At 36.8% G+C, this 22530-nt stretch overlaps 2 protein-coding genes and 1 long non-coding RNA gene across 5 annotated transcripts; 1 reads left to right on the plus strand and 2 right to left on the minus strand.

Moving 5' to 3' along the window:
- Positions 1117-2027, plus strand: LOC109947199. Its single transcript, XR_002270149.1, has 2 exons — positions 1117-1603; positions 1688-2027. It is a non-coding gene; the product is annotated as an uncharacterized LOC109947199 (long non-coding RNA).
- On the minus strand, positions 6310-9638 carry LOC18793190 (protein trichome birefringence-like 2). Its single transcript, XM_007221920.2, has 5 exons — positions 8367-9638; positions 7799-7991; positions 7514-7704; positions 7140-7298; positions 6310-6907 (listed from the first exon to the last, which is right to left on the minus strand). Exons 1-5 carry the CDS (start codon positions 9368-9370, stop codon positions 6565-6567), a joined length of 1890 nt encoding a protein of 629 aa, XP_007221982.1. The 5' UTR covers positions 9371-9638; the 3' UTR covers positions 6310-6564.
- Positions 13463-18754, minus strand: LOC18788506 (protein NSP-INTERACTING KINASE 3). Of its 3 annotated transcripts, none has more exons than XM_007222850.2 (11): positions 17909-18754; positions 17321-17453; positions 17138-17209; positions 16833-16976; positions 16635-16706; positions 16477-16536; positions 16289-16383; positions 16051-16197; positions 15383-15727; positions 14428-14819; positions 13463-14048 (listed from the first exon to the last, which is right to left on the minus strand). In XM_007222850.2, exons 1-11 carry the CDS (start codon positions 18084-18086, stop codon positions 13731-13733), a joined length of 1956 nt encoding a protein of 651 aa, XP_007222912.2. In that variant the 5' UTR covers positions 18087-18754; the 3' UTR covers positions 13463-13730. The 3 variants fall into 3 exon arrangements, with proteins under 3 accessions (XP_007222912.2, XP_020410018.1, XP_007222911.2); XM_020554429.1 differs by having other exon boundaries at positions 16051-16188; positions 17909-18724; XM_007222849.2 differs by having other exon boundaries at positions 15383-15724; positions 17909-18719.

Here is a 22530-nt window from a genome sequence, read left to right on the forward strand (position 1 = left end):
CACTTCTTTTTGGGTAAAACTTCATAAGAGTCATCAAGGAAGGGAAGACAAGCAATGCATAGAATCAAATAGAAAAGGCAAAAATGGCAGTCAATTGTTGAGTTGAAGCCTCCACACAGGTAATGACACGCTTCATTGCTTTGTCAATAATGGCCACAGTGTCCAATCCCTATAGACCAGTGGACTTTTCAATACTTCCAACACATATCAAGTTCCAACAGTGACAAATTATCAATCAGACTTTTGAAATTGTGTTATGTAAGTTAAACGTATCACTCAATGGACGATGATGACTTAATGAGTGCCGTATTTTCAAATGTTTGTAATGAGCATTAGATTGTAAATGATTCTTTGAGGGAGACTGTTAGCTAGCTAAGCAGCTAGGTTGAATCCATTTGGCTTCAACCAAGAATCAGCTTGAGCTAAAATTTCCATTATGGGTTCATATCACATTAGTTAAATTATTGGTCTGGCTTACCAAGCCATCAATAGTATGGAAAAGGAAATTCGGCTTGGCTGCCAAGTAACAAAGGGTTAGTGGGTAATTAAGGGTATTGGAGTTGGAAAAAGGAGTAGATGAGCATGAGTGATGAATTAGTGGCACCACTGATGCAACATAAAAGTATAAAACTCCAATTATTAAAAGTAATGCACACCAACACATATCATAGGAATCTTTTAAAGTTTTCATTACATTGACACTAATATCCTTCTATGATTTCACAATTTTAAAGAAGGTCCCTTGTTATGAATTTTCCCAGATGCAGATGAGTAACCAGCAAAATGATAATTTTGCAGAAATTAGTATGTAGTTGATCAAGATTCAAGCTGAAAGTTCTTGAGCATGGAAATGAATCCATGTCTGCAATTAACCAAGTTCCTAAACACAGTTGCAGAGTGATCATAAGATACTCAGAAGAATCAGAACTGTATGGGAATTAGGTGAAAGGGTAACATAGTCATCTGATGGGAGCTTTTTTCTGTTTACTTTTGAAGGTGCAATTTTTAAAAGAAAAGCATGGGGCCATTATTTTTAGATAGTGGAGTAGATGGGTTGTCAAGGTTTCAATTCAAGTAAAGATTCTGATCAAACATCAGCTATTTAAAGCCAATAGCCAGAGAGTTATGTCTCCACTGTCTGTTTTAAGTGCCCATTGGATTGGAAATCATATCATTAGAGCAACCTATCAGTTTAGTTTCTCCAAATCTTGATGGGTGTGGAAACAGATTGGCAAGAAGAGCCAATCCATGGGACTTAAAAGCATGGACATGGAGTGAGGTTTGTCTCAAACCTCCTCCAAAACTCAACAGTTCGTCTGAGCTCAGTCAATGGCTGCTAACTACAGCAAGGCAATGATCTAGAGGTAGCAGAGGTTTGGCTATTGCTTGGCGAACCGGCAAGTCACAAATCGGCAACCGGCTCAGTCATGAGTCTTTTAATTTAAGGATATCTTTCAATTCTGTTATGTTATTTTGAGTTCTTGCATGAGAATGTAATAATACAAGTGTTTGTGGTTTTAATGTGATGATTCTCTTCTCTTTATCAGTTCAGTTGCTGCAAAACGTGTTGAGTAAAAACTGAAATATGAAGAAAGACTTTGAGGTAAAATTTGAATCGTTTTCTTAAAGTATTATTTGCCTCCACTTAATTGAGTTTGCTAAAGGGTTCTTGGCAAACTACTTTCAGGATACAACAAAGTCTGGAATCTGCAAATAGCAAAAACTCGAAGAATTCCCTTAGAAATTGCTATAAGGAAATTGTATGATTGTAGAACCGGAAAGAATAGGAAACTATTTAGGATTGGTTTCTGATATCTTGCTCTGATAACAATAGGAAGTATATATAGAGTATAGAAGGCACCCATTCAATTTATCTGAAAATGTGCAACGCCACTTTCTCAAAGGACACTACCAAATATCATGTCTGTTGGTATATACCATTTCAACCAAAAGACAAATTAGTTGGTATGTACCATTTAGCCAAAAGATATATAATTGATTTAACCAAAAGACATATTGATGAATCAAAACTCTTTGCCGTGGAAATTGAATTTGACTAACTCTCTCTATATATTATTGAAATCTTCAACAATCCTTCCCAATTTCAATAATATATATACTAATCCACACTTCTCTAAAATATATGTAAATAATTCCCGATCGAATTGTAACACAATCACACCAATATTATCATGCATACAATAAAGTGTCTTTCGAATTAAACCTTCAATTAGTGCAAGTAAATCAAAGTTTTAACAAAGTCTGTGGTGGCCTGAGCTTAAACCTAGTCTTCTTATGTAAAACCGGAATTACCACACACATGATTATATCATATTTCCACACACATGATTATGGCCTTGTGCTTCATCCTGGTTTCATGAACATTTACAAGAGAAACAACTCTTGGTAAAAACGGCACCACTTCTTACGTTCATATAAGTGAGAGGTTCCTTCCCATGTCCCTGCTACTGTAGACATAATATTATTTAACCTCATCAAGAGATAAAGTCTCATCCTCCTAAATGTAGCAGTCTTGCACTGATTATCTTCAAATGGGCTATATACATTGAATTTCAGTGCTTTTACAATCACTTAACAATAACTTGTTATTACCCATTAAACTTTGAACTAATGATGTTTTAGACAAAGTTGAGTTACCATTGTTGGTGATTTCCAGTGAAGGGTTTTAGCCTCATTCCACTAGATGTACTAACTTCCAAATTTCTTGAGAGTGCTTTTGTAAACGGATCCTCCAAGTTATTGCTTTACTTAATGTAAATAATATTAATAACTCCATCTGTTATTAATTGTTTGGCATATTCATGTCTCAAGCTAATATGTTTATGGTGATACTTGTTATGATGCCGACATTGAAGACAACTGTGGTGGACTCCTTGAGATCCCTTCTGACATGTCTGAGTGGTAAGTTTCGTCGAAAACAGAAGCCCCGCAATTGCAGTCTTCGAAACAAGACCTTCATATCCACAAAAATCAGCTCAAAACCTGCTTGACCAGACATAAGTAATTTCTATGTAAGAGAAATTTATTTTTATTTTCTATAAATAACAAAGCGAATCAAAGCCACCTTAGCTTTAGATGTGTATGTATCCATACCCAATCAGTCCGAGGAGGAAAACTTTCAAAAGCAGAGAGAGATTGAATGAAGGAAGCCTTGTTTTGTATCATACTCGAAAAGAAGAATTGAATTAGTTAGAACATGTTCTTTGTTAGAGGCTTATTTATGGATATGCCTCCTGTGCTTTCAAAATAGTCTCGAATTACCACATGTTCTTTGAAATGTCTCAATATACCTCCTATACTTCCATTAAGTGTCTCACGTAAGCGATTCCATTAGATTTTAGAAAAGTTCCATTAGCTGATGTGGTCCCTACTTATTTTCAATCTCTTAACAAGAGAGTTGAAGGGTTAGTCAGGTTGAGAAAATAGGGAATTTGAGAGAAGAAGGTTAGGTTGAGGGAATTTCATATGTGGGAATCTCTAAAAGAAGGTCTCGAATCTTTGAATAGGGAGGAAGGCTGCTTTTTCTCTGTGTGAATACTGACTGAGTTAGTGTGTTGGGTTATCTGGGAAGGGGGTTGTGTTAGGTTATCTAGGAAGAGGGTCACACGATTTATTTGAGAATCTTTGGAAACTGTTTGGCGTTGGACTTTAAGGTGGAGGTTCAGATTTGGGAGAATCTGGAGCTTCATTTTTGGGAGAAAATGGGGGATTTAGGAGAAAATGAGGAATTTGATTTGGGAATTTCATATTTTGGGAGAAAAATGAGAAGTGGGGGCTACATCAGCTAACAGAATTTCTCTCAAATCTGACGGAATCACTTACGTGAGACACTTAGTGAAGGTATATTGAGACATTTCAAAGAACATGTGGTAATCTGAGACTATTTTGAAAGCACATGGGGCATATCCATAAATAAGCCTTTGTTGGATGATATATGTCCCACGAGAATATTCGTCTAAGATTCTGTTTTCCTCTTTGTTGTCTCTTTCTCCCTGCAAAATAAATCCGAATAAGAGGACCACACCCGGGGCTGCTAGCTAAAGACCCTTCGATACCTAAGTTAGTTCAATTGATTCATAAAAAAACAATAGCTAAAAAGGATACGGAGATGTATGTATGGTGTGAACCAGGGGGTCAGAGCCGTGTGTGGTGGCTGGAGCCTTGTGTAAGAGAGAGAGAGAGAGAAGAGGCGGCTAGGAGGAAATTTCTTGTGAGCTTAGAATGGCTTACCTCATGCCTTGCATAGCCTCATATTTCTAGAGCCTCGTAGGGTTTGGGTTTGGAGAAAAATAATCCTTGTTGGAAAAGGAATTATTTTTCTGATGTTAGGAGATTTAAATCAATTAGGGATTTAATGAGAATCAAATCCCTAATTCAAGGCAAGAATTCCCAAATCAAATAATCCCAAAATGGAAGGAAATATTTGACCTAGGGTTTTGCTAAAATTCGGTTCCCACAATATACTTGACAAGTCTGGTAAGAGATGATCGCTTGCGAAAGATTAATTTTAATTTTAATTTTTACTTTTAAGTTTATGTGAGTTTTAATTTTGAGGGTATTTGTGTCTTTTTAAGTGGAGTTTTTGCTATGTATGAAAGCTTTTTATAAAAACTGACATTTATGAAAGTAAGGGCCAAATTTTAACTATTTTTTATAAAAACTCGATTAGATATGGGTGGTATTGAACTTTATAATTATTTTGGACTTGGTAAAATTGTTTGGACACCCAATTTTTTTGCACACCGTAGCCCAATTTCTTGTACACTAGCGCCTAGTTTTATAGCAATAGATGCTAGTTGTTTTTACATGTATTAATTGTTTTTTTTTTTTTTCAAAATGCATTTGATTCTTTTTTTTTTCTTTCTTATTTGGTGGATGATTATAACATGATGGATGCGATATCAATTTTGCTATTTATATTATTTTAATCATCGTATCGATATATCCGTATACGTATCCATGCAACATGCTAGTTCCGCCTACTTAACTTTCAAATCTTGAATCCATCATCGCCACTGACCTTACTATAAGCTCTAGACAAAGTAGCCTCGCTATCACAGTATAAAGAAATGCATGACATCGGTTGTGGCTACAACTCTATTTCTAATAACATATTTCTAAGGCATTCCGCTTCTTTACTTGCTGCTGCCAATGCTATATATTTAGATTTCATAGTTGAATGTGCTATACATGTTTGTTTCTTTGAAGCCCAAGAAATTGCTCATCCAGCAATTGTAAAGATCCGCCCTGATGTAGACTTATTATCACTAGCACTTGTTATCCAACTAGCATTTGAATATCCCTAGTACTGCTGGAAATTCAGAGTAAGATAAACTCAAATTAATAGTTCTTTTAATAATCACCTGATCAATTACTCATACTCATAATGTATGATTAAAAGGAATTAATTCGATTATCCTTTTCTCTTTTTTTTTTCAATTAGATACCCTAATATATCAAATATATCTATCTAATTGATCGTCGTTGGATCAATTAGTCATACTCATAATGTACGCATAACATGTCATTTTTGCCAATTTAGGAGCTATTACATCACATTCAAATAAAAATCACCATACTAATAATCGAAATCGACAAAGAATATGGTAATATAACATGCAAGACTTTTGTGCTAGTTTCTTGGGCTAATGTAGCCCCTATAGGTTTGAGGGCATTATTGAACTGGGCCACGGACTTTTAATTTTATCAATTTGCACTTTAACGTTTTAAGATTTGATCAATTTGCACATTCCGTTAATTTGACTGTTTAGTTTTTTATTAAATTGACCGTTTAGTTCTCCGTTAAATTGATAGTGTGACAAGTGAGGGACCCATTTTTATGCTTATGTTAAATTGATAAGATAAAGCCGCCACTTCTTTTTGGGTAAAATTCATAAGAGTCATCAAGGGAAGACAAGTAATGTATACTATAGAATCAACTAGAAAAAAGCAAAATGGCATTCAATTGTTGATTTGAAGCCTCCACACTCTTTGTCAATAATAGTATGAGAGTGTAATAATACAAGTGTTTGTGGTTTTAATCTGAAGATTAGTAGTCTTCTCTTTATCAGTTCAGTTGTTGCAAAACGAGTAACATCTTGCTCAGTCTACCATCTTGTGAATGTGTGTGTAAGCAGCATACTGTGTGTCTTTTGTGTGTTAATATATTTCATTTATTAGTTTATGCTGGAATTGGAAATGATTGATGGAATTTTGTTCTTTAAATCTTAAAAATAGAACAACTTTGGTTTATGGAAAGTGTCTCCAATTCTGCTCCTGCTAGCTAAGTTGATCCTCGGAAAACCTTATTCTTGTTGTCAACATGGATCAATCCATAACATCAATTAAAAAAAATTCAAGTATCAATGCAATGGTATTGTGGATATCTTTTGAACGTAAAAACAGCTGCCCACCCACTCTGCATACATGCATCATCTGAATCAGCATGTAAGGCTACTTGAGAAACTCACTACACAAAAGTTAAGCCGAGACAGTTAAAGAATAACAAATTATTGGGTAGACACAGCTTCTGTATAAGTTTGTTCAGCTTCCCACCGATGCCCTTCTGGCCTTCAAAAGAGAAGCATATAGCAATTCATTCCAAGTATCTGGAACCCCAGGCAAACACCAATGGCTGCAATCCTGAGATTGCTCTGCAGTAATCTGTTCTTCTACTGTCTTGTATTTCATTCTGTAAATGGAAGGGTGTCCGTCTTTTCTGTAATCTGTAAGCTTGCTTATGTTTAGATATGTCACTGGAGTTTTCATTTCTTGAAGTACATGCTCTAGAGCTCTCATCTTTGAAGGGTAATTCCCTAAATAAGTCTCATTAAAGATTGGCTCTGCTTCTTTGTGGCACTGCCCACCTGAGTTCCATTGCCCTCCGCTACAACCAGATCAAACTGTTTCAGAATTGGTCTTTGTGGCATAGTACATGGGCAGAAACTGAAGAAGGATCTCCCTTGTAAAATGCTAACATAAATTTCTGTGATGCTAATATGATAAGAGGAAAATCTAAACAAACTTAAACTTCCTAAAAGGTTTACTCTAGATACCTCCAACAATTTGAGAGCATAAATAGAAGTGAGGCAACGAAACGAGAAAACATTGTCCTGTACCTGAAATGGGTAACTGAATATCCTCTGAAGAAAACCTGAGTCCGCTTGACATCAATGTTCTTGTCAACCCATCTAGCCCAAGTGGTGAGAGCCCTCTTGTATGCTTCGAGAACCTTCAGTCTGGGATGCACATAGTTGCCTTCTTGGTAATAGTCTTCCCTGTCAAACCACCAAATGCAAAAATGAGAGAGTTTACAGTCAAGTGACTTCATTTTTTCATTGGTAGAACATTGCATTTAAAATTTTCTTCTCTTTACATGTTTTACAGTTTTAATTCACAGTATCAGCAACCCCAGCGTTGTAGGACCGTTCAATACCAGAGAGCTAAGTTCAAACAGCAAGGAGGAAAGCAATTTAACAAAGCAAATACACACCCTTTAGATGTTTTCTCATGAGTCCACCAATGGCCAGTGTTAAAAACGATCACATCAGCATCATGATACATAGAAGTTGTCCGGTCCATCATATCCAATCTTAATGTCTCAAATGAACCATTTTGACCAGTGAACGATGATTCCCTAACAAGGAATGGAGAAGCAACAAAATCCACTGAACAATTATAATCCTGCCAGTGCAGCAATAGCATGGACGATCAGAGATTTTCAACCGAAAAAATGATGTTGTGACAACATATGGAGAATATAGTCATGGACACTTGCCTCAAATCTGAATGCATAAAAGCCCTTCTTTTTAAATTCACTCTTTCCCGAAATCTCATGAACTCTTCTCTTGTATCGAAGGCTGTTGCGAAGAATACACACCAGAGACTCCCACATGTTCCTATTCAATGAATCCCCCACAAACACCAACCTCTTTCCCCTCAACCTCTCCAGAAAATCGGTTGCATTCAGGCTGAGGATCACATCAGTAATAAACAAGGGTATGAAAAAAGAGGACTTCAAAGATTACTACATAAAATGTGAGAGCACTTTAAACATGGTCCACACTCCAATCACGCTCAACCAATATCACAGGATTAAATTATGCCCATTGCATTTTCATACACACACACACACACACACACACACACACACACACACACACACACAATATATATAATACATATTTAAACACATGATAAAAGAAATTCTTCCACGCAGAGACAGAGAGGAAATACATTTTTATAAGTTCTGACGACAGAACAAACTTTTCATTCGATGATTTTATATGAAAATTAAAGCTCAAAAACACCTTTAAAAAACATCAAGAAATGAAGATGGATTTTACCTTGGGATGTCACACTCATTTGGCTGCCATTTCCATTTTATAAAAGCATTATCTGGCCTCCCATTTAGTTGACAATTAAAATCCCTATCAATGTATGGGCAAGAACCTCCAGGATAATATGGCTTCGAATCATCTCTTACCCACTTACCAAAAAATATATCACATTTCTGATAAGAATCAGTCTGCATTTTCCTGAGTTGAGAATCATAGTCAATGATCTTGTTTTTCTCCTTCGAATTTCCTAGATGAGCTGTCTCCCGAACGCTTTTCTTCCTCTTATTTTCTGTGACCTTATCATCCTCATTACTAGAATTCTTTGACAAACTGCCTTCAATTGTTTTCTCTGCATGCACATCTTCTATGTCAGAAAGGCTAAAATTCCCAATCACCCTCCCCTCTTCACCATGCAAGCTTCCATTTTTCAAAAGCTCAGAGGAGTTTCCCAAATGGGCAATCTCTACTATAGTTCCTCCCCCATTTGAACTCAAAACTTTACCCTTTTCAGGAATTAATGACCCATTATCACTGTTTTTCTGTTGATTCTTTTCGTCTTCAATCACAAAGCTTCGATCTTTAACCTCCTCTGTAAAATTTTGAAAATGGGTATTCTCCAAAACCGTCCCTTTCCCATTGGGCTCCACAAAATTTGAATTTCCAGCAACTACAGAGTAATTTGCTTCATGGGTTCTGTTCAGAACCCTTCCTTCTTCAATCTTATGCTCCAAATCAATAGATTCCTGCGTTTCTGAAGTACTAGAACGATGAGAGAAAGAAGAACCAGAACTACTTGAAAATGAGAAAGGCCATGAAACAGAACCAGAATTCAGACCAACACTATAGAATCCTTGTATCGAAGGTTCCACTGTAGGACTTTTTAATGAGTTGCTGAACAATAGTACACCAAGTACAACAATAGAAACTCCAATCCCCAAACCAAACCCAGAAATCACCTTTCTTCTTGGTGAAAAATACTGCTCTGGAAATGCAAGTTTCTTCCAAACCATGGCTGAAGACAATGCATACCCAGCTTGGGGACAAAGCGCGAGAGAGCAGACGGTGTTAATGAAAATGTGAGGGAAATGTGAATTCCGTTTGCATGATCAGGAAGGAGATAAGTAGATGTACTTTGACAGATCGACAAGATGAAGCGTGGAATGTCATCCTTTCATTTATGAAAAAGAAAATAAATAATAAATACAAAAAGAAAGTTATGGAGAGCGGTGAGTGTGACGCAGAGGAGCAGAGTGCTGGAGAAAAAAAGGCTTCTTCAGCTCTTTGGCGTGGAGAGAGACTGTGAAACTGAGACAGCTGAATGTACAATGATGCCCCTCACCTTCAAGTTTCTTTTACATTACTACCCTTTCTTTTGTTCTCATTTTCATTTGACAACACAACCCCAAGCATAAATCATATAAGTCCGGGACAGATGAGTCATTTGGGAAAGGGCATCGGCGTAAATAAAGCTCGTCATAAATGGTGCAAAGCGGAGGGGTAGCTTTGTCTAGAGCGTTCAAAATTTTGAGTGTTTTCGGGTTAACTGCTGTCTAGACGACACAAATATGAGTTGGCTTCCCGCCGACATATACGAGGATACGTGGCCGGGCCTTAAGGGCCATAACATGCGAACATTTATAGTGATGGCCGATAACTTCGTCCATTAGGATGTTGACGCGTAGTGGAATCAAAGTTATACATTGGCGACTGTGATAACTTCCAGGTGGCAGGAGCACGCTGCACGCGAAACACAGAAACCACTTCTGTCTGCAATTGCATGGGTTGTCATGCTCCACCTCCAAGTCTGAATCAATCCAATAAATTTAAAAAATTAAAAAGAAATAGCTGCAAGACCAAAACAGGGTGCAAAAAACCGAAAGCTCTTCTTTTTAGTTCCCAGCCATGATCCATCCATTGCAGCGGAGCCGTTTCATGAACGCAGTTCTTTGAATCAAACGTTGAATGAAATGGATTCATTTTTAGATCGTGAAGCAAACAAACAAATTATGAAAAAGAATAAAACCAAAAATTGAATTAATATATGTTTAATATTTAGTTAAATATATTTTTCCCCTCCGTAATCTTCCCTCTCTTTCTTCAATTTGAAACAAAGAACTAGCATAACATAAAGGAAATTGAGATTAAGAATAGAATAAGGAAATTAATATGATCATGTTAAAAAAGAACGCGTTATTATGAATTCACTCTATATAAGTTATAAATGAAAGTCCTCAACTGGAGTGTCTTAAGTACGACTTTTACGTTTGAGATAGGTTACATGTATTTCTCTTTTTTGGGGCCATATATGTATAAATAGTATATATTTAGGTGGCAAAATGAAAAACGAGCTACTAAAAAAGTAGGATTTTGATTGAGTCTTCTTATTCTGTGTTCTTTCTTTTGCAAAATAGATTGTAACTAGGAGACAGGAAACTTTCACACGAAAAAAAAGTTTGACCATTGTAGAAGAAGTGATGCTGATCACCTATGCAAATATGGGTAGGGTTCATCTTGGGCCTCAAAAATATGCATGAGGTATTAGGCCATGGCTTGGGTTATTCATATTGGTTTTGGAAGCCTGAGTTTCATTCCTGCATTATAATACATGCAAAAATTAGAAATCTGTTTTAACATCCAAGGCACTGAAAAGCCTATCATGGTTTACTGTTCTCCGAATCTCCAGATGAAACGAAAACCTTAGCTTAGCTAAAAAAAGGCAAAACTGACAACTTTTTTTCCCCGTCTTTACGTATAGGACTTTGGGCTGGCTCGGACACTACAGTGAAATTTTTCTTAAAGAAAAAAAAGCACAAGTTACCCATGATAATATTAATAGGCGCCAACCGAATCCTGATGGCTTTCTCCATCTCTCGACAAAACGGGCCTTAATAGGAAGCAAATTAGGAATCCTAATGGCCTTCTTTCGAAATCTCATGAACTCTTCTATTGTATCGAAGGCTGTGGCGAAGAATACACACCAAAGGCTCCCACATGTTCCTACTCAGTTAATCCCCCACAAAAACTAACCTCTTTCCCCTCAACCTCTCTAGAAAATCGGTTGCATAAGTAATAAACGAAGGTATGAGAGGAGAGAAATTCAAAGATTAGTACATAAAATGTGAGAGCACTTTAAACATGATTAAATTATGCCCATTGCATTTTCATGAACACTCACTCACACATACACACACAATACACACACAATACACAATGTATGTAACACATGATAAAAGAAATTCTTCCTCGTAGAGAGAGAGCCCATTTACTAGTAAAGTTAAATATGTATTAAAAGGCTTCTTCTGCTCTTTGGCGTAGAGAGACACTATGACACTGAGACACCTGAAAATACAATGACGCCCGTCACCTTCTAGTGTCGTTTACATTACTACCCTTTCTGTTGTTCCAAATTCACAACACACACTTTCCGTTAATCTAACGTGTTAGTCATGGATAGATGGGTCATTTGAGAAAGGGCATCAGCGTAAATAAAGCGCGTCATAAATGGTGCAAAGCGGAGGCTAGAGCGTTCAAAATTTTTGTTGAGTCTTTTCGGTTGACGGTAAGACGACACAAATATGAGTTGGCTTCCCGCCGACACATACGAGGACACGTGGCCTGGCCTTAAAGCCCATAACATGCGAACATTGATAGTGAGCGCTGATAACATCGTCCATTAGGATTTTGACGCGTGGTGGAGTCTGATCAAAGTTATACATTGGCGAATGTGATGACTTCCAGGTGGCAAGAGCACGCTGCAAGCGATCCCACGTAGGGGTGGGCATCGGGACCGGAAAACCGGAACACCGAACCGAACCGGAAAAAAAACCGGTTGACCAAAAAAGTCAACAAACCGGACCGGAACCGGACCGAACCGGTTCCAACCGGTTTCGGTTCTGGTTTTACATCTCTCCGCACCGGACTGGTCATATATTTTATATTTATATTTTTACAAAATTTTAAAATCTAATGCCATTTTTTAACTTTTATAATCACTAATTTTCCAAGTTCAACTTCAAAAAATTTCTAAATGTATTAATTGGATTATTTGTTCATTTTTAAGCTAAAAAAATAAGTTATTTATTATAATTTTTTTATTAAAAAAAGTTTTAAAAAATTTTTTTTAAAAAAAAATTAAAAAAATAATAAATTAATAATCCGGTTCAAAACCGGAACCGGTCAGAACCGGACCGGAACCGGTTAGAACCGAACCGGCCGGTTTTTGAAATTTTTTTTGCCTAAACCGGACCGAACTGGACCGGTTAAATAATACCGGTTTCAGTTCCGGTTTGAGGTGAGAACCGGACCGAACCGGACCGCGCCCACCCCTAATCCCACGTTAATCTAACGTGAAGCAAAGAAACAAATGATGAAAAAGAATTAAACCAAAAATTGAATAAATATATTTTATCCCTCCCTAATCTCCCCTTTCTTTCTTCAATTGAAACAAAGAAGCAACATAATGTGAAGGAAATTGAGATTAAAAATAGAAGCAGTAAATGAAGATGACCATGTGAAAAAAAAATGTGTTATTACTAATTCACTCCATGCAAGTTGTAAAAGCGATGTCTTAATTACGACTTTTACGTCTCGATGCGCTATATGTATTTTTCTTTTTTCGGGCCATATATGTACAAGTGATATATTTCGGTGGTAAAATGATAAAAGGAGCTATTTAAAAAGTAAGATTTTGGTTGAGGCTTCTGATTCTCTGTCTTTCTTTTGCAAAAAACAGGAAACTTTCACAAGAAAAGTTTAACCATTGTAGGAGAGAAGTGATGCTGATCAACTATGCAAATACGGGTAGGGTTCATCTTGGGCCTCAAAAATATGGATGGGTTAGGCCATGGCACAATTGTCCCTTGGGTCATTCTTTTGCATATTAGATTTGGAAGCCTAGATTTCATTCCTGCACTGGACCCAACACCATTAAAAAAAAGAGGCACTGTAAAACCTGCCATGATCTTCTGTTCTATGAATCTCAGATGTTAAAATAATCTAGTCGTGGTCGTCTGCAACAAGACCTTTGCTTTGCCAAAAAAGGCAAAACAGGCACTTTTAACAGTCAAGTTATGGTTATGGAGGACCAACATATAATCCATTCATGAACTAGAACCAACTAGAGATTAGATACAAAGCAACTACATACAAATTTCTAACACAAGTCCAAAACTTTCTCTGAAAGAAGCTCAATCAACTCAATTGATTTTCCCCAAGAGAAAAAGAAGCAGCTTGTACATGACTTTCCTTTCTCATTTTTTTTTTTACAGATGAATACATGCATTCAACAGCTATCAACAATCACAGATTTCTGATTTCAAACTTAAGCAACATAATAAAAGGGAGGTATATAGGAAAAAAGAAAAATAGTTGTCACCTAGGGCCAGAAAGCTCCATAGCTTCTAACACAAGTGAAGATTCTTCTATAAAATCTGAATATCTTTGCCGCGGGTGTTCACATGACCGGAACCTTGGTGTCTCAACCTTCTGTGAGGCCTCCCATTTCTCGGCTAAACCATCACCCTCCAACATCTTTAATACTTCAGACATTTTTGGTCGGTGCAAAGGATTAAATTGAGTACATAACAGGGCAACCTGAACCATTTCTTCCAACTCAACCCTGTCGAAATTGCCCTTTAGATCCTTATCCACCATGAGATTCACCTTTCCCTCCTGATGGAGCTTCTTCACCTGCAATGTATTACACAACCATGTATGTTGAAGAACTTTTTTGATTTGTAGTACCAAGATATTATCTCACAAATCCACCAGTAGTTAAAAATACTACTAGGAACTAAAGAAATTAAGGCATTCATATTTCATGTATGTATGGGGACAAGAAACAGGAACAGAATGCCAGCAACAATATGCGTTTAATTGGTGGTTAAAAGGTTCCCGGCCACGCTGCTGGCAAAATTCCCATTTGCTTGCATAATTCAATTTAGGCGTTTTCAACTTGTTTATCTTACATTGAGATCATAATCAGTTCATAAATGCAATTAGGTACATGCTTAACTGTGCGGCTTGCATGTGTGTGCGAGAGAGAGAGAGAGGGAGGGGGAGAGTGTACCCAATCAAGCATTACACCCTTCTGGTTTGCAACTCGTCCAAAGTCCAAAGCCTTTTGACCTGTGATTAGCTCCAGGAGCAAGATCCCAAACCCAAACACATCTGTCTTGTCTGATGACTGACCTGTTGACAAATACTCTGGAGCAATGTGGCCAACAGTGCCGCGCACAGCTGTGGTCACATGGGATTCTCTGTGATCCAAAAGCTTTGCCAACCCAAAATCTCCAACAACTGCCTCGAAGTCTTCATCTAGCAAAATATTGGCTGCTTTAACATCACGATGGATAATTCTGGGGTCACACTGCTCATGCAAATAAACCAACCCCCTGGCCGTCCCTAAGGCTATTCTCTTTCTCCTTGCCCAGTCTAGAGCTGGTCGACCGTGTATATGATCTGATACAAAAGCCCAGAATGAAAATAATAATAATAATAATTAACTCATAGGCAGATGCCAGATCCTCTCAAGTTACCAGGCACTGGAAACAGTCAGGGTTAGAGCATCTATTTCATAGGAATAGACTGTTGAATAACTAAGAGCTCTACTATTGCCAATTTAGCTACAATAATACTTCAGCTTACAGATAACAAGGACAACATATGGTTGCGGTCAGTGAAGTGTGGGAATAGTTATAAACGGATTTATTTTTAGTTGAATCATAATCACAAATATTTGGATGAATAAACTTTTTTGGGTCAAAGTGCATGGTACTGGGTGCTGGACAAGAGGAAATTATTGGATGCTAGGCAACATTTTTGGTGTCCTGGCTAGAGGGGGATTGTAACAGCAAATAAAATTAATGCAGCGGTAAAGGTGGTAATGTGACATCTATGGCTTTGATGGAGAGTGCTGTTGTGCAGGATAGAATGGTGTAACAAATTTGGATCCTAAGTCAGATGTTGCCAAACAATGAGTAGCCCATTTTAAGGTGTGAAATTATGTAAAACAAAAGGCTAACCTCTTAATCGAGAGGCTACACTTCCATTAGGCATAAAAGGGTAAACAAGAAGTCTTTCATTCTCAGTTGAACAAAACCCGCAAAGCCTCAGAAGATTTCGATGTACAGCCAAACTAATCATCTCTACTTCTGTCTGAAACTGGATTTCGCCACCAGCAGTATTGTAGTCCTTTAGCCTTTTAACTGCCACCAGAGTCCCATCGTTCAAGCTTCCCTTGTATACAATCCCAAAACCACCCCTCCCTAGAATGTTCTTTGAGTTGAAATGATCCGTTGCTGCCCGGAGCTCCTTAAATGTATACCTCTTCAAATGCCCCAAGCACACTTCTGGGTCATATTGGTCTGCTACACAACCCGGAAATTAAGGATGCATGGATAATAATAGGTCAGGAAAAAGAATAACAATGCTATATATATATATATATATATATATATATTTATGTGTGTGTGTGTGTGCACGCGCGCGCGCATAGGATCATTAATACAGAAACACTCAAACTTGCACCATTAATTGTGGTGTTTCATCTATGAAGTGACAGTAGTGACTAAGATCAGGTCCAATCAGAATTATAACTTCTAAAACACAAGCACCCCTGACAAGCTGTTAAACTATCTGAGATACTAATATTAAAGGATAGAAAAGCAGGAAGAAATATGAGAAAACTTACCATTGACATCAAAGAATATCTGCTGGTTGTGTCTGTATCGCCACCAAACAAGTAACCCAATAATTATTATGACACCAAGAGCAGCTCCAAAGCTTGTCCCAAAGACTATAGTCATGTGGCGGCGTTTCATCCTAGAGTCTGATTGAGCTAAGCCAGCCAAAATTCATCGATGTAGACTGTCATCAAAGTGTCACGACGAAGACAGTAGAAAATAGAAAAACAACGTGCATATATATACCTTTTAGAGCATCAGGCGGGAGAGATAGGGGCTCTGGAAGGACAGCAGAACAGTTCTCAGCCTTTACACCACAAATCAAAGGGTTTCCTACAATTCTGAAATGAAAAGAAAAACAAAATAAGATTAAGAAAGGTACCAAATTATGTGGGGAACTTATCATTACCGGATCAAAAGAAAATATAGCTCACTTGAAAGTTCTTGCGGATATTTTTGGCAAGGTTCCGCTCAGATTGTTGAAAGAAAGGTCCCTACACAAATGTTCATTGAAAAAATAAATCTCTGCCCATAGATTTTCCCATATAGCAAAGGAACAGCAGAACACATAATACAAGGGGCAAAGACATACACAAGAGTGAGACCTTCAACCGTGGACAGAGACTCAGGGCAGGGTCCTGTAAGGCTGTTGTTGTTTAACCGCCTGTCTTGCTCAAATAATAACAACAGGAAAGGTGTAAGCAATAGCTACAATTTCGAGTGCAAGAGTTGCATGTGTTTTCAATCTCAAAAAGTTTGGAAGAAGTGATATGGTGATTTTGAAACTTACAAATAATTCAGGTTCTTCAGGTTGCCTAAAGAATCTGGTATCTCACCAGTGAAAGAATTATTGGAGAGATCAAGTGTCTGAAGCTTCTCCAAAATCCCAATTGTAGCAGGAATTGGACCTGAGATGGCATTATTTTGAAGCAATCTGCAGAAGTAAAACAGTCATATTTGTTCAACACTTTTGCACTGCAAGATCAAATCACATTCAAATTTCAGAAGAACAATGTAAAAGGCAAAAACAAAAGGAAAAGGCACCCAAAAAAATTCGGATGCTCAGACAACACAGTAAAGGAGGTGTAAACTTACACAGATTGCAAGTTACTGAGGTTGCCAATTGCAGGAGATAAGATACCAGACAAGCTCTGGCTAGGCAATCCCCTAAACAAAACAAAAAACCATTCACTGAGAAATGAATTCATTAAATTGACAAATACTAATAACTACTCTGCTTTTTTGTTTTCTGACCACAATCTGTCTAGAAGAACTTACAGAGCAGATACATAGCCATCGGCGGTACAAGTAACCATCCTCCAGCTACAGGGATCTACAGAGTTACTATCCCAGTTCTCCAAAACATTATGTGGGTCAATTAGATCGCTTTTAATGGCCACCAAAGCTTCAACTGTGAGTATTTCCAAAAAAAGAAGAAGATAAGTTAGTTTCATTTTATTTTTCTTTTCTATTTAGTCGTTAAGGAGAAAAAAATAGCAGAAGAAATAGAGGAGTTCTAAACCTCAGCTGTACCTAAATAAGATAATGCAATAACGTTGGTAGTTCTGAAATTCATACGGAACGTAAGAGTACTAACTGACCAATTTTAGTGGGAAAATATATATTTCCTCCGAACCGAACCCAAAAAAAAAAAAATTAAACAGAAATGTATAGCATGAACCATGAAGAAGGATAAACTTTACTGTTTCAAAAAACATTCCTTCATCTGGGCATATTTTTTTAATGAATAAAAAATAAAAATAAAATCTTTATGTTGCAATTCTAATGAACAGTTCATTATCTTCTCTCAAGCTTAATTTGAAGATAAGCCAAAAAGAAAATGACAGTATTCCAAGAGAAATTAACCTTCATAATTTACACCAGTAGGAGAAAGCGTTGCAGAAGAAGCCTCTATCAATGCCAAAAGAAGTAAACCCACTTTCCACAACATGGAACTAGTTGTTCCCATATACTCTTTTTCTTTGTTCATTAAACTTTCCTTATGTAACCAGAGCAGAGAGCAGCCTCTATTCAAAACCACCATAGCCAACAAACACACTTAGCCATTCTCATATGAAGTATTGCCTTATCCAAACTGAGTTGCAGTCTCAGAATCAGAATCCAAACCCAATATCACACATGACAGAAACTGCTCACTTTGGCTTTTCACTGCAAACAAAGTCAGAGACTTGATGAAAATTGAAGGAAACAAAGACCAGGATGCTAAAATCACTGTCCCGCCGAATCCTCAGCTCGGAAAAAGAGAATTTGAATCAAACTGAGTACAATGGGCACCATATGAGCTGAGACAAACAGCAAAAAGAAGAGAATTTTCTCGATAAACAAGCATCTATCAAGGCTGAATTGCTGAGATCCTAGAGATCTGAGACTAGTGGGTTTGATTTGTATATGTTTTGGGCGATCCCCACAAATTCCATGTGGGTTATTTCGTTGGTTTGTAGCCGAGCTCAGCTCGTCCCCTGTGATTCCACTAAACCATTATCTTCTTTTACAGGGAGTGAAATTCATTCAAATAGTAAAAAGGTGAGTGAAACTCACTCACACCAGAAAGAACCAAACACGCAATGGCCAATGCAAAAGGCCAAAGGCGGACACAGATACAGATGCGAACTGAGCAGACCCAGTAACGAAAAAAATGGCGTCTTTTTTAGAGGGAAAAAAATAGGGTTTTTATTATTTCAGAAGGTTAAAAAAATAAAAAGAATAAACTTTGGGGTCATATAAAAAAAAAGTTGGGTGATTGGACTGAAGGGATGTATGGAATTGATCAGAGAGAACAATGGGATGTCTATGCAAAAGGGAAAAAATTTGCAGGAAAGTTTTTGGCAGGTCACGTGCTTGGATTGGATTGTCTTGGCCTTTGTTGGCTTTTGGCCTGGAATTTTTTTCAAATTTTTTTTTTTTTACGACATAAAATAATCACTTTCTGTTAAAGTTTTTGTTGTTGTTGCAGGGCATGGCCCATCTCCCGCTAAAATAAGCCGGATATTTCAAGCCATCATGTTCATTGTTCTGTACTCCTCAGTCGCTGTAGCCTAGCAGTAGCCAGCCATGTTCAAACTTTTTATCACATTTGGGACACTTTTCCAAGAGGATTAAGGTTCATGAGGTGAACATTTTATGTTGTGTTGCTTGGCAAAAGAAGCTTATGTTCAAAATAAATATGCAGATCACGAATAAAAATATGTTAGGGCAGTAGTATTGGAATGTATCCGCTTTTTGCACTCAATTTCGAACACTCGTTCCGTACATTAGAATAATCTAAAATATCGTTCTTGTAAAAAAGATTTTGTCACATCTTATAGCGACGGTAGGAGTATTGGCAGCAAAAAGCCTAAAGGGAGAGAGCATGTGAGGTTCAATACACGCCGATTGTGGGTGGGTTTGCGAACCGCGAGGTGCGGTTTGTAGTATGTTACCCTCCTTATATTCTTCATCGGGTGTCGTGGGAGAATCTCTAAAACCCGCCTTTGCCCCGCCCACGTGGACAATTCAATTGTTACGCCCGTGTTATAATGTGTCCCACTTGTCCTTTTTCTAATTACTTTTCAAAACATGTAGTGAGGTATTTATTGGATAAAAATGAAAATTACGAGAGAAAATTAATTTTTTTAAACAAACTTAAAGTTGATGGAATATATAATTAAAATGGTGTATGATCTTCCTAGTTATAAATATTTATACTAATGGTATGTTTATTAATTCATAATTGAATTATGAGAAATTAAATTGAGGAGAGTTAGATTCTAAATTCTTATTGAAATTGTTTACTAAATCATATGAAATTTAAGTAAAAATTATACTAATTACTTAAATATTGTCGTTGTTGAATTGAGGAAAAATTAGAATCCGTCAACTCAATAGTATAAAAATAAGAGAATGTGTGTTTGTAGTGTGGTAGTTATTTTGTACCACAACACCTGAAAGTGATGTTTAGGGGTAGATCTAGATAATAATTTTCCTAAACTATCCCTCTCTTTTTGTTTGTTTTTTAATTAATAATATCATAAAATTAATTACTTTATATCTAATATCACAACATTCAATTATTAAAAAAAACATTGATATCATGAGAAGGTATCGGTATCCTCGTATGCAACAAAATCACGACTCATGAGTGTTATGTTGGTAAATTCTTGGGAATCAAAGGATATAACTGCAATACAATACAAGGTTTTATTAGTTTAATCAAATAATAAAATAATTAATTGTATGATAATAAACATAATGAATATTATTAGCATGAGGGCCTGAGCAGTCTTTAAATAATGATAAATAAAAAAATTGCAGATGATGCCGTGAGGTGGTGTTCTCTATGATGAGTTTATGCAACCCAAGAGCATTTTTGTCGCATTGGGAAAACTGAATATTCCCTTAAACCCATTATTAGTAATGCAGCTAATTCAGCTTATTATGCTCATTGTAATTTGTTCATTCATAATAATTTATGTTAATTCTCAAGGTCTTCTGGGTATAATAATTAATGCTCCGGAGGCCACACTTCTTCACACTAATCCAAGGGTATTTTGGTCGTTTTCGGGAAGATGAACTCTCCTCACTTTACCCACTACTCCTAGCTCCCCAACCTTTTTTTTTTTTTTTTAATATTTATTAAATTTAATAATTTTAAATTTATTTAAAATCTATGCACTCCCATTGGTTAACCTAACAGGGATGGCAATTTGACGTGACCCGATGAATGACTCAAAATCCACATAATTAAATTTGCCGGTCAAATTAGGATTAACTTGTAATAACATGTTTAATAAACAAGTGGGTTTAGAGTTAATCCGCAAAATCGCTTACTTGACACGTTTACTATTTAACTTCTAATTTTCATTAGTAATAATAAATATATGCCATGCAATGTATTGGCATGTTCTATTTTATTCCACCATACACCCTAGGGTGGTGGATTTCAACCCATCCAAATGAAAACCCTTAGCCTAAGTCGATCACCTCATTCTTATTCTCATCTCTATTTTGAATTCAGCCTCCTCTTAAACATATGACATGTTTAAAAATTTATTAAACAGTGTGACCAGAACCCGGCACAACATGTTTATTAAATAGGCCGAATTTGGGTTGAGCATTATTAACACGTTTGTTATCTTGACACGACACGACTCATTACCATCTCTATCTTAAAACAAATGTCTCATACAAAATCCAATTCCACCCTAGCTAACATATAATATAAGCAAGGGCACTATTTACAAACACAACAAATTAAAAATACTTCTTTAAAAAAATATGTATGTTGAACTGTGATTGACATAAAAGTATAAGTTGTTACGGAATAATTTTAGTTGCTTATTGTTTTCAGTAGTGACTTTGAGGTATTTTATTGGATATGTAGGTATTTCTCCCAACTCACACCAACCCTTTGAGCTTGTTGTTTTCTTTTGGGTGAGAAGATAGAATTTGAAGCGATTGACATAAATGGATAGGGCAATTCGAGCCAGAGAGTAGCAAGCATGATTAGGTAAATGCTTTTTTGGAACCTTTTCCCTTTTCAAAAGAGAAACAAAAGCAGACTTTGAATTATTACGACCAACCTCACAAAAGAATACTAGAAAGTGCGACTTTCAATAATGAAGTTAGCCCCAGTGGTTGATCAGATCATTTCTGCTTCATTTTTCTTCAATTTTAAACCTTAAAAAAGTTTAGTTGCTTGGTAATCCCTTTTTCTCCAGTCAAAGTCTCCAAACAGGCAGGTAATAGTAGCAATCCCATTTTTCCAAACCTAACATTCACTCAATAATGATAATAATACATGATAATACAAATTACAATCACATCGCAGATTTTATTTTATTTTATTTTTGGAAAAAATATATATAATATTGGGTGAGTTGAACGACCAACCCTATCTGGGAAAATAAATCAAGGAAGGAGAAATGATTCGTTTTGGGCCTATAATTTGCATGTTGGGCTAAGTGGGTCCCCTATGAGGTGATGTGCCTGTCTCGGTGGGCCAATGGCTGAACCCTATAACTCACATTCTTCATTCTTTTATTTCTTATTTGTCATATTTTTATTTGATTTTTCCAACTAATCTGTGCATGGTGTGACGCTGCACTGATCAAAGATTGACAGCGATTCCAGCGGGTGGAGCGCGCTGAGTGAAAAAGGACTTTATTTTGTACACTAGTGACATCAAGTTCAAACACCCTTCAAACGTTGTATTTATGAAAAAAGAAGATTAAAAACGATGGTTGAGCTCTCAATCCCCACCACCACCCCAATTGCATCAGCATGAGTACACAAAGCCCACACAAGGAAGCTTTCTGGGCTTCATAACGTTTTGGTTGTGAAGTGGGGATCCTCAATCAGACTCAACTTTTTTTGTTGTTTTTTCTGTAGGAGTAGATGCTTTGTAAAACAGAAACACCAGAAAATAATGTAAATCCGAAACCCAAATGCGAGATGCAGGGATAATAACGTAATCTTCAAAAATGATTAGC

This window comes from Prunus persica, chromosome G1 (assembly GCF_000346465.2).
Source record: "Prunus persica cultivar Lovell chromosome G1, Prunus_persica_NCBIv2, whole genome shotgun sequence".
Classification (NCBI taxonomy): Eukaryota; Viridiplantae; Streptophyta; class Magnoliopsida; order Rosales; family Rosaceae; genus Prunus; species Prunus persica.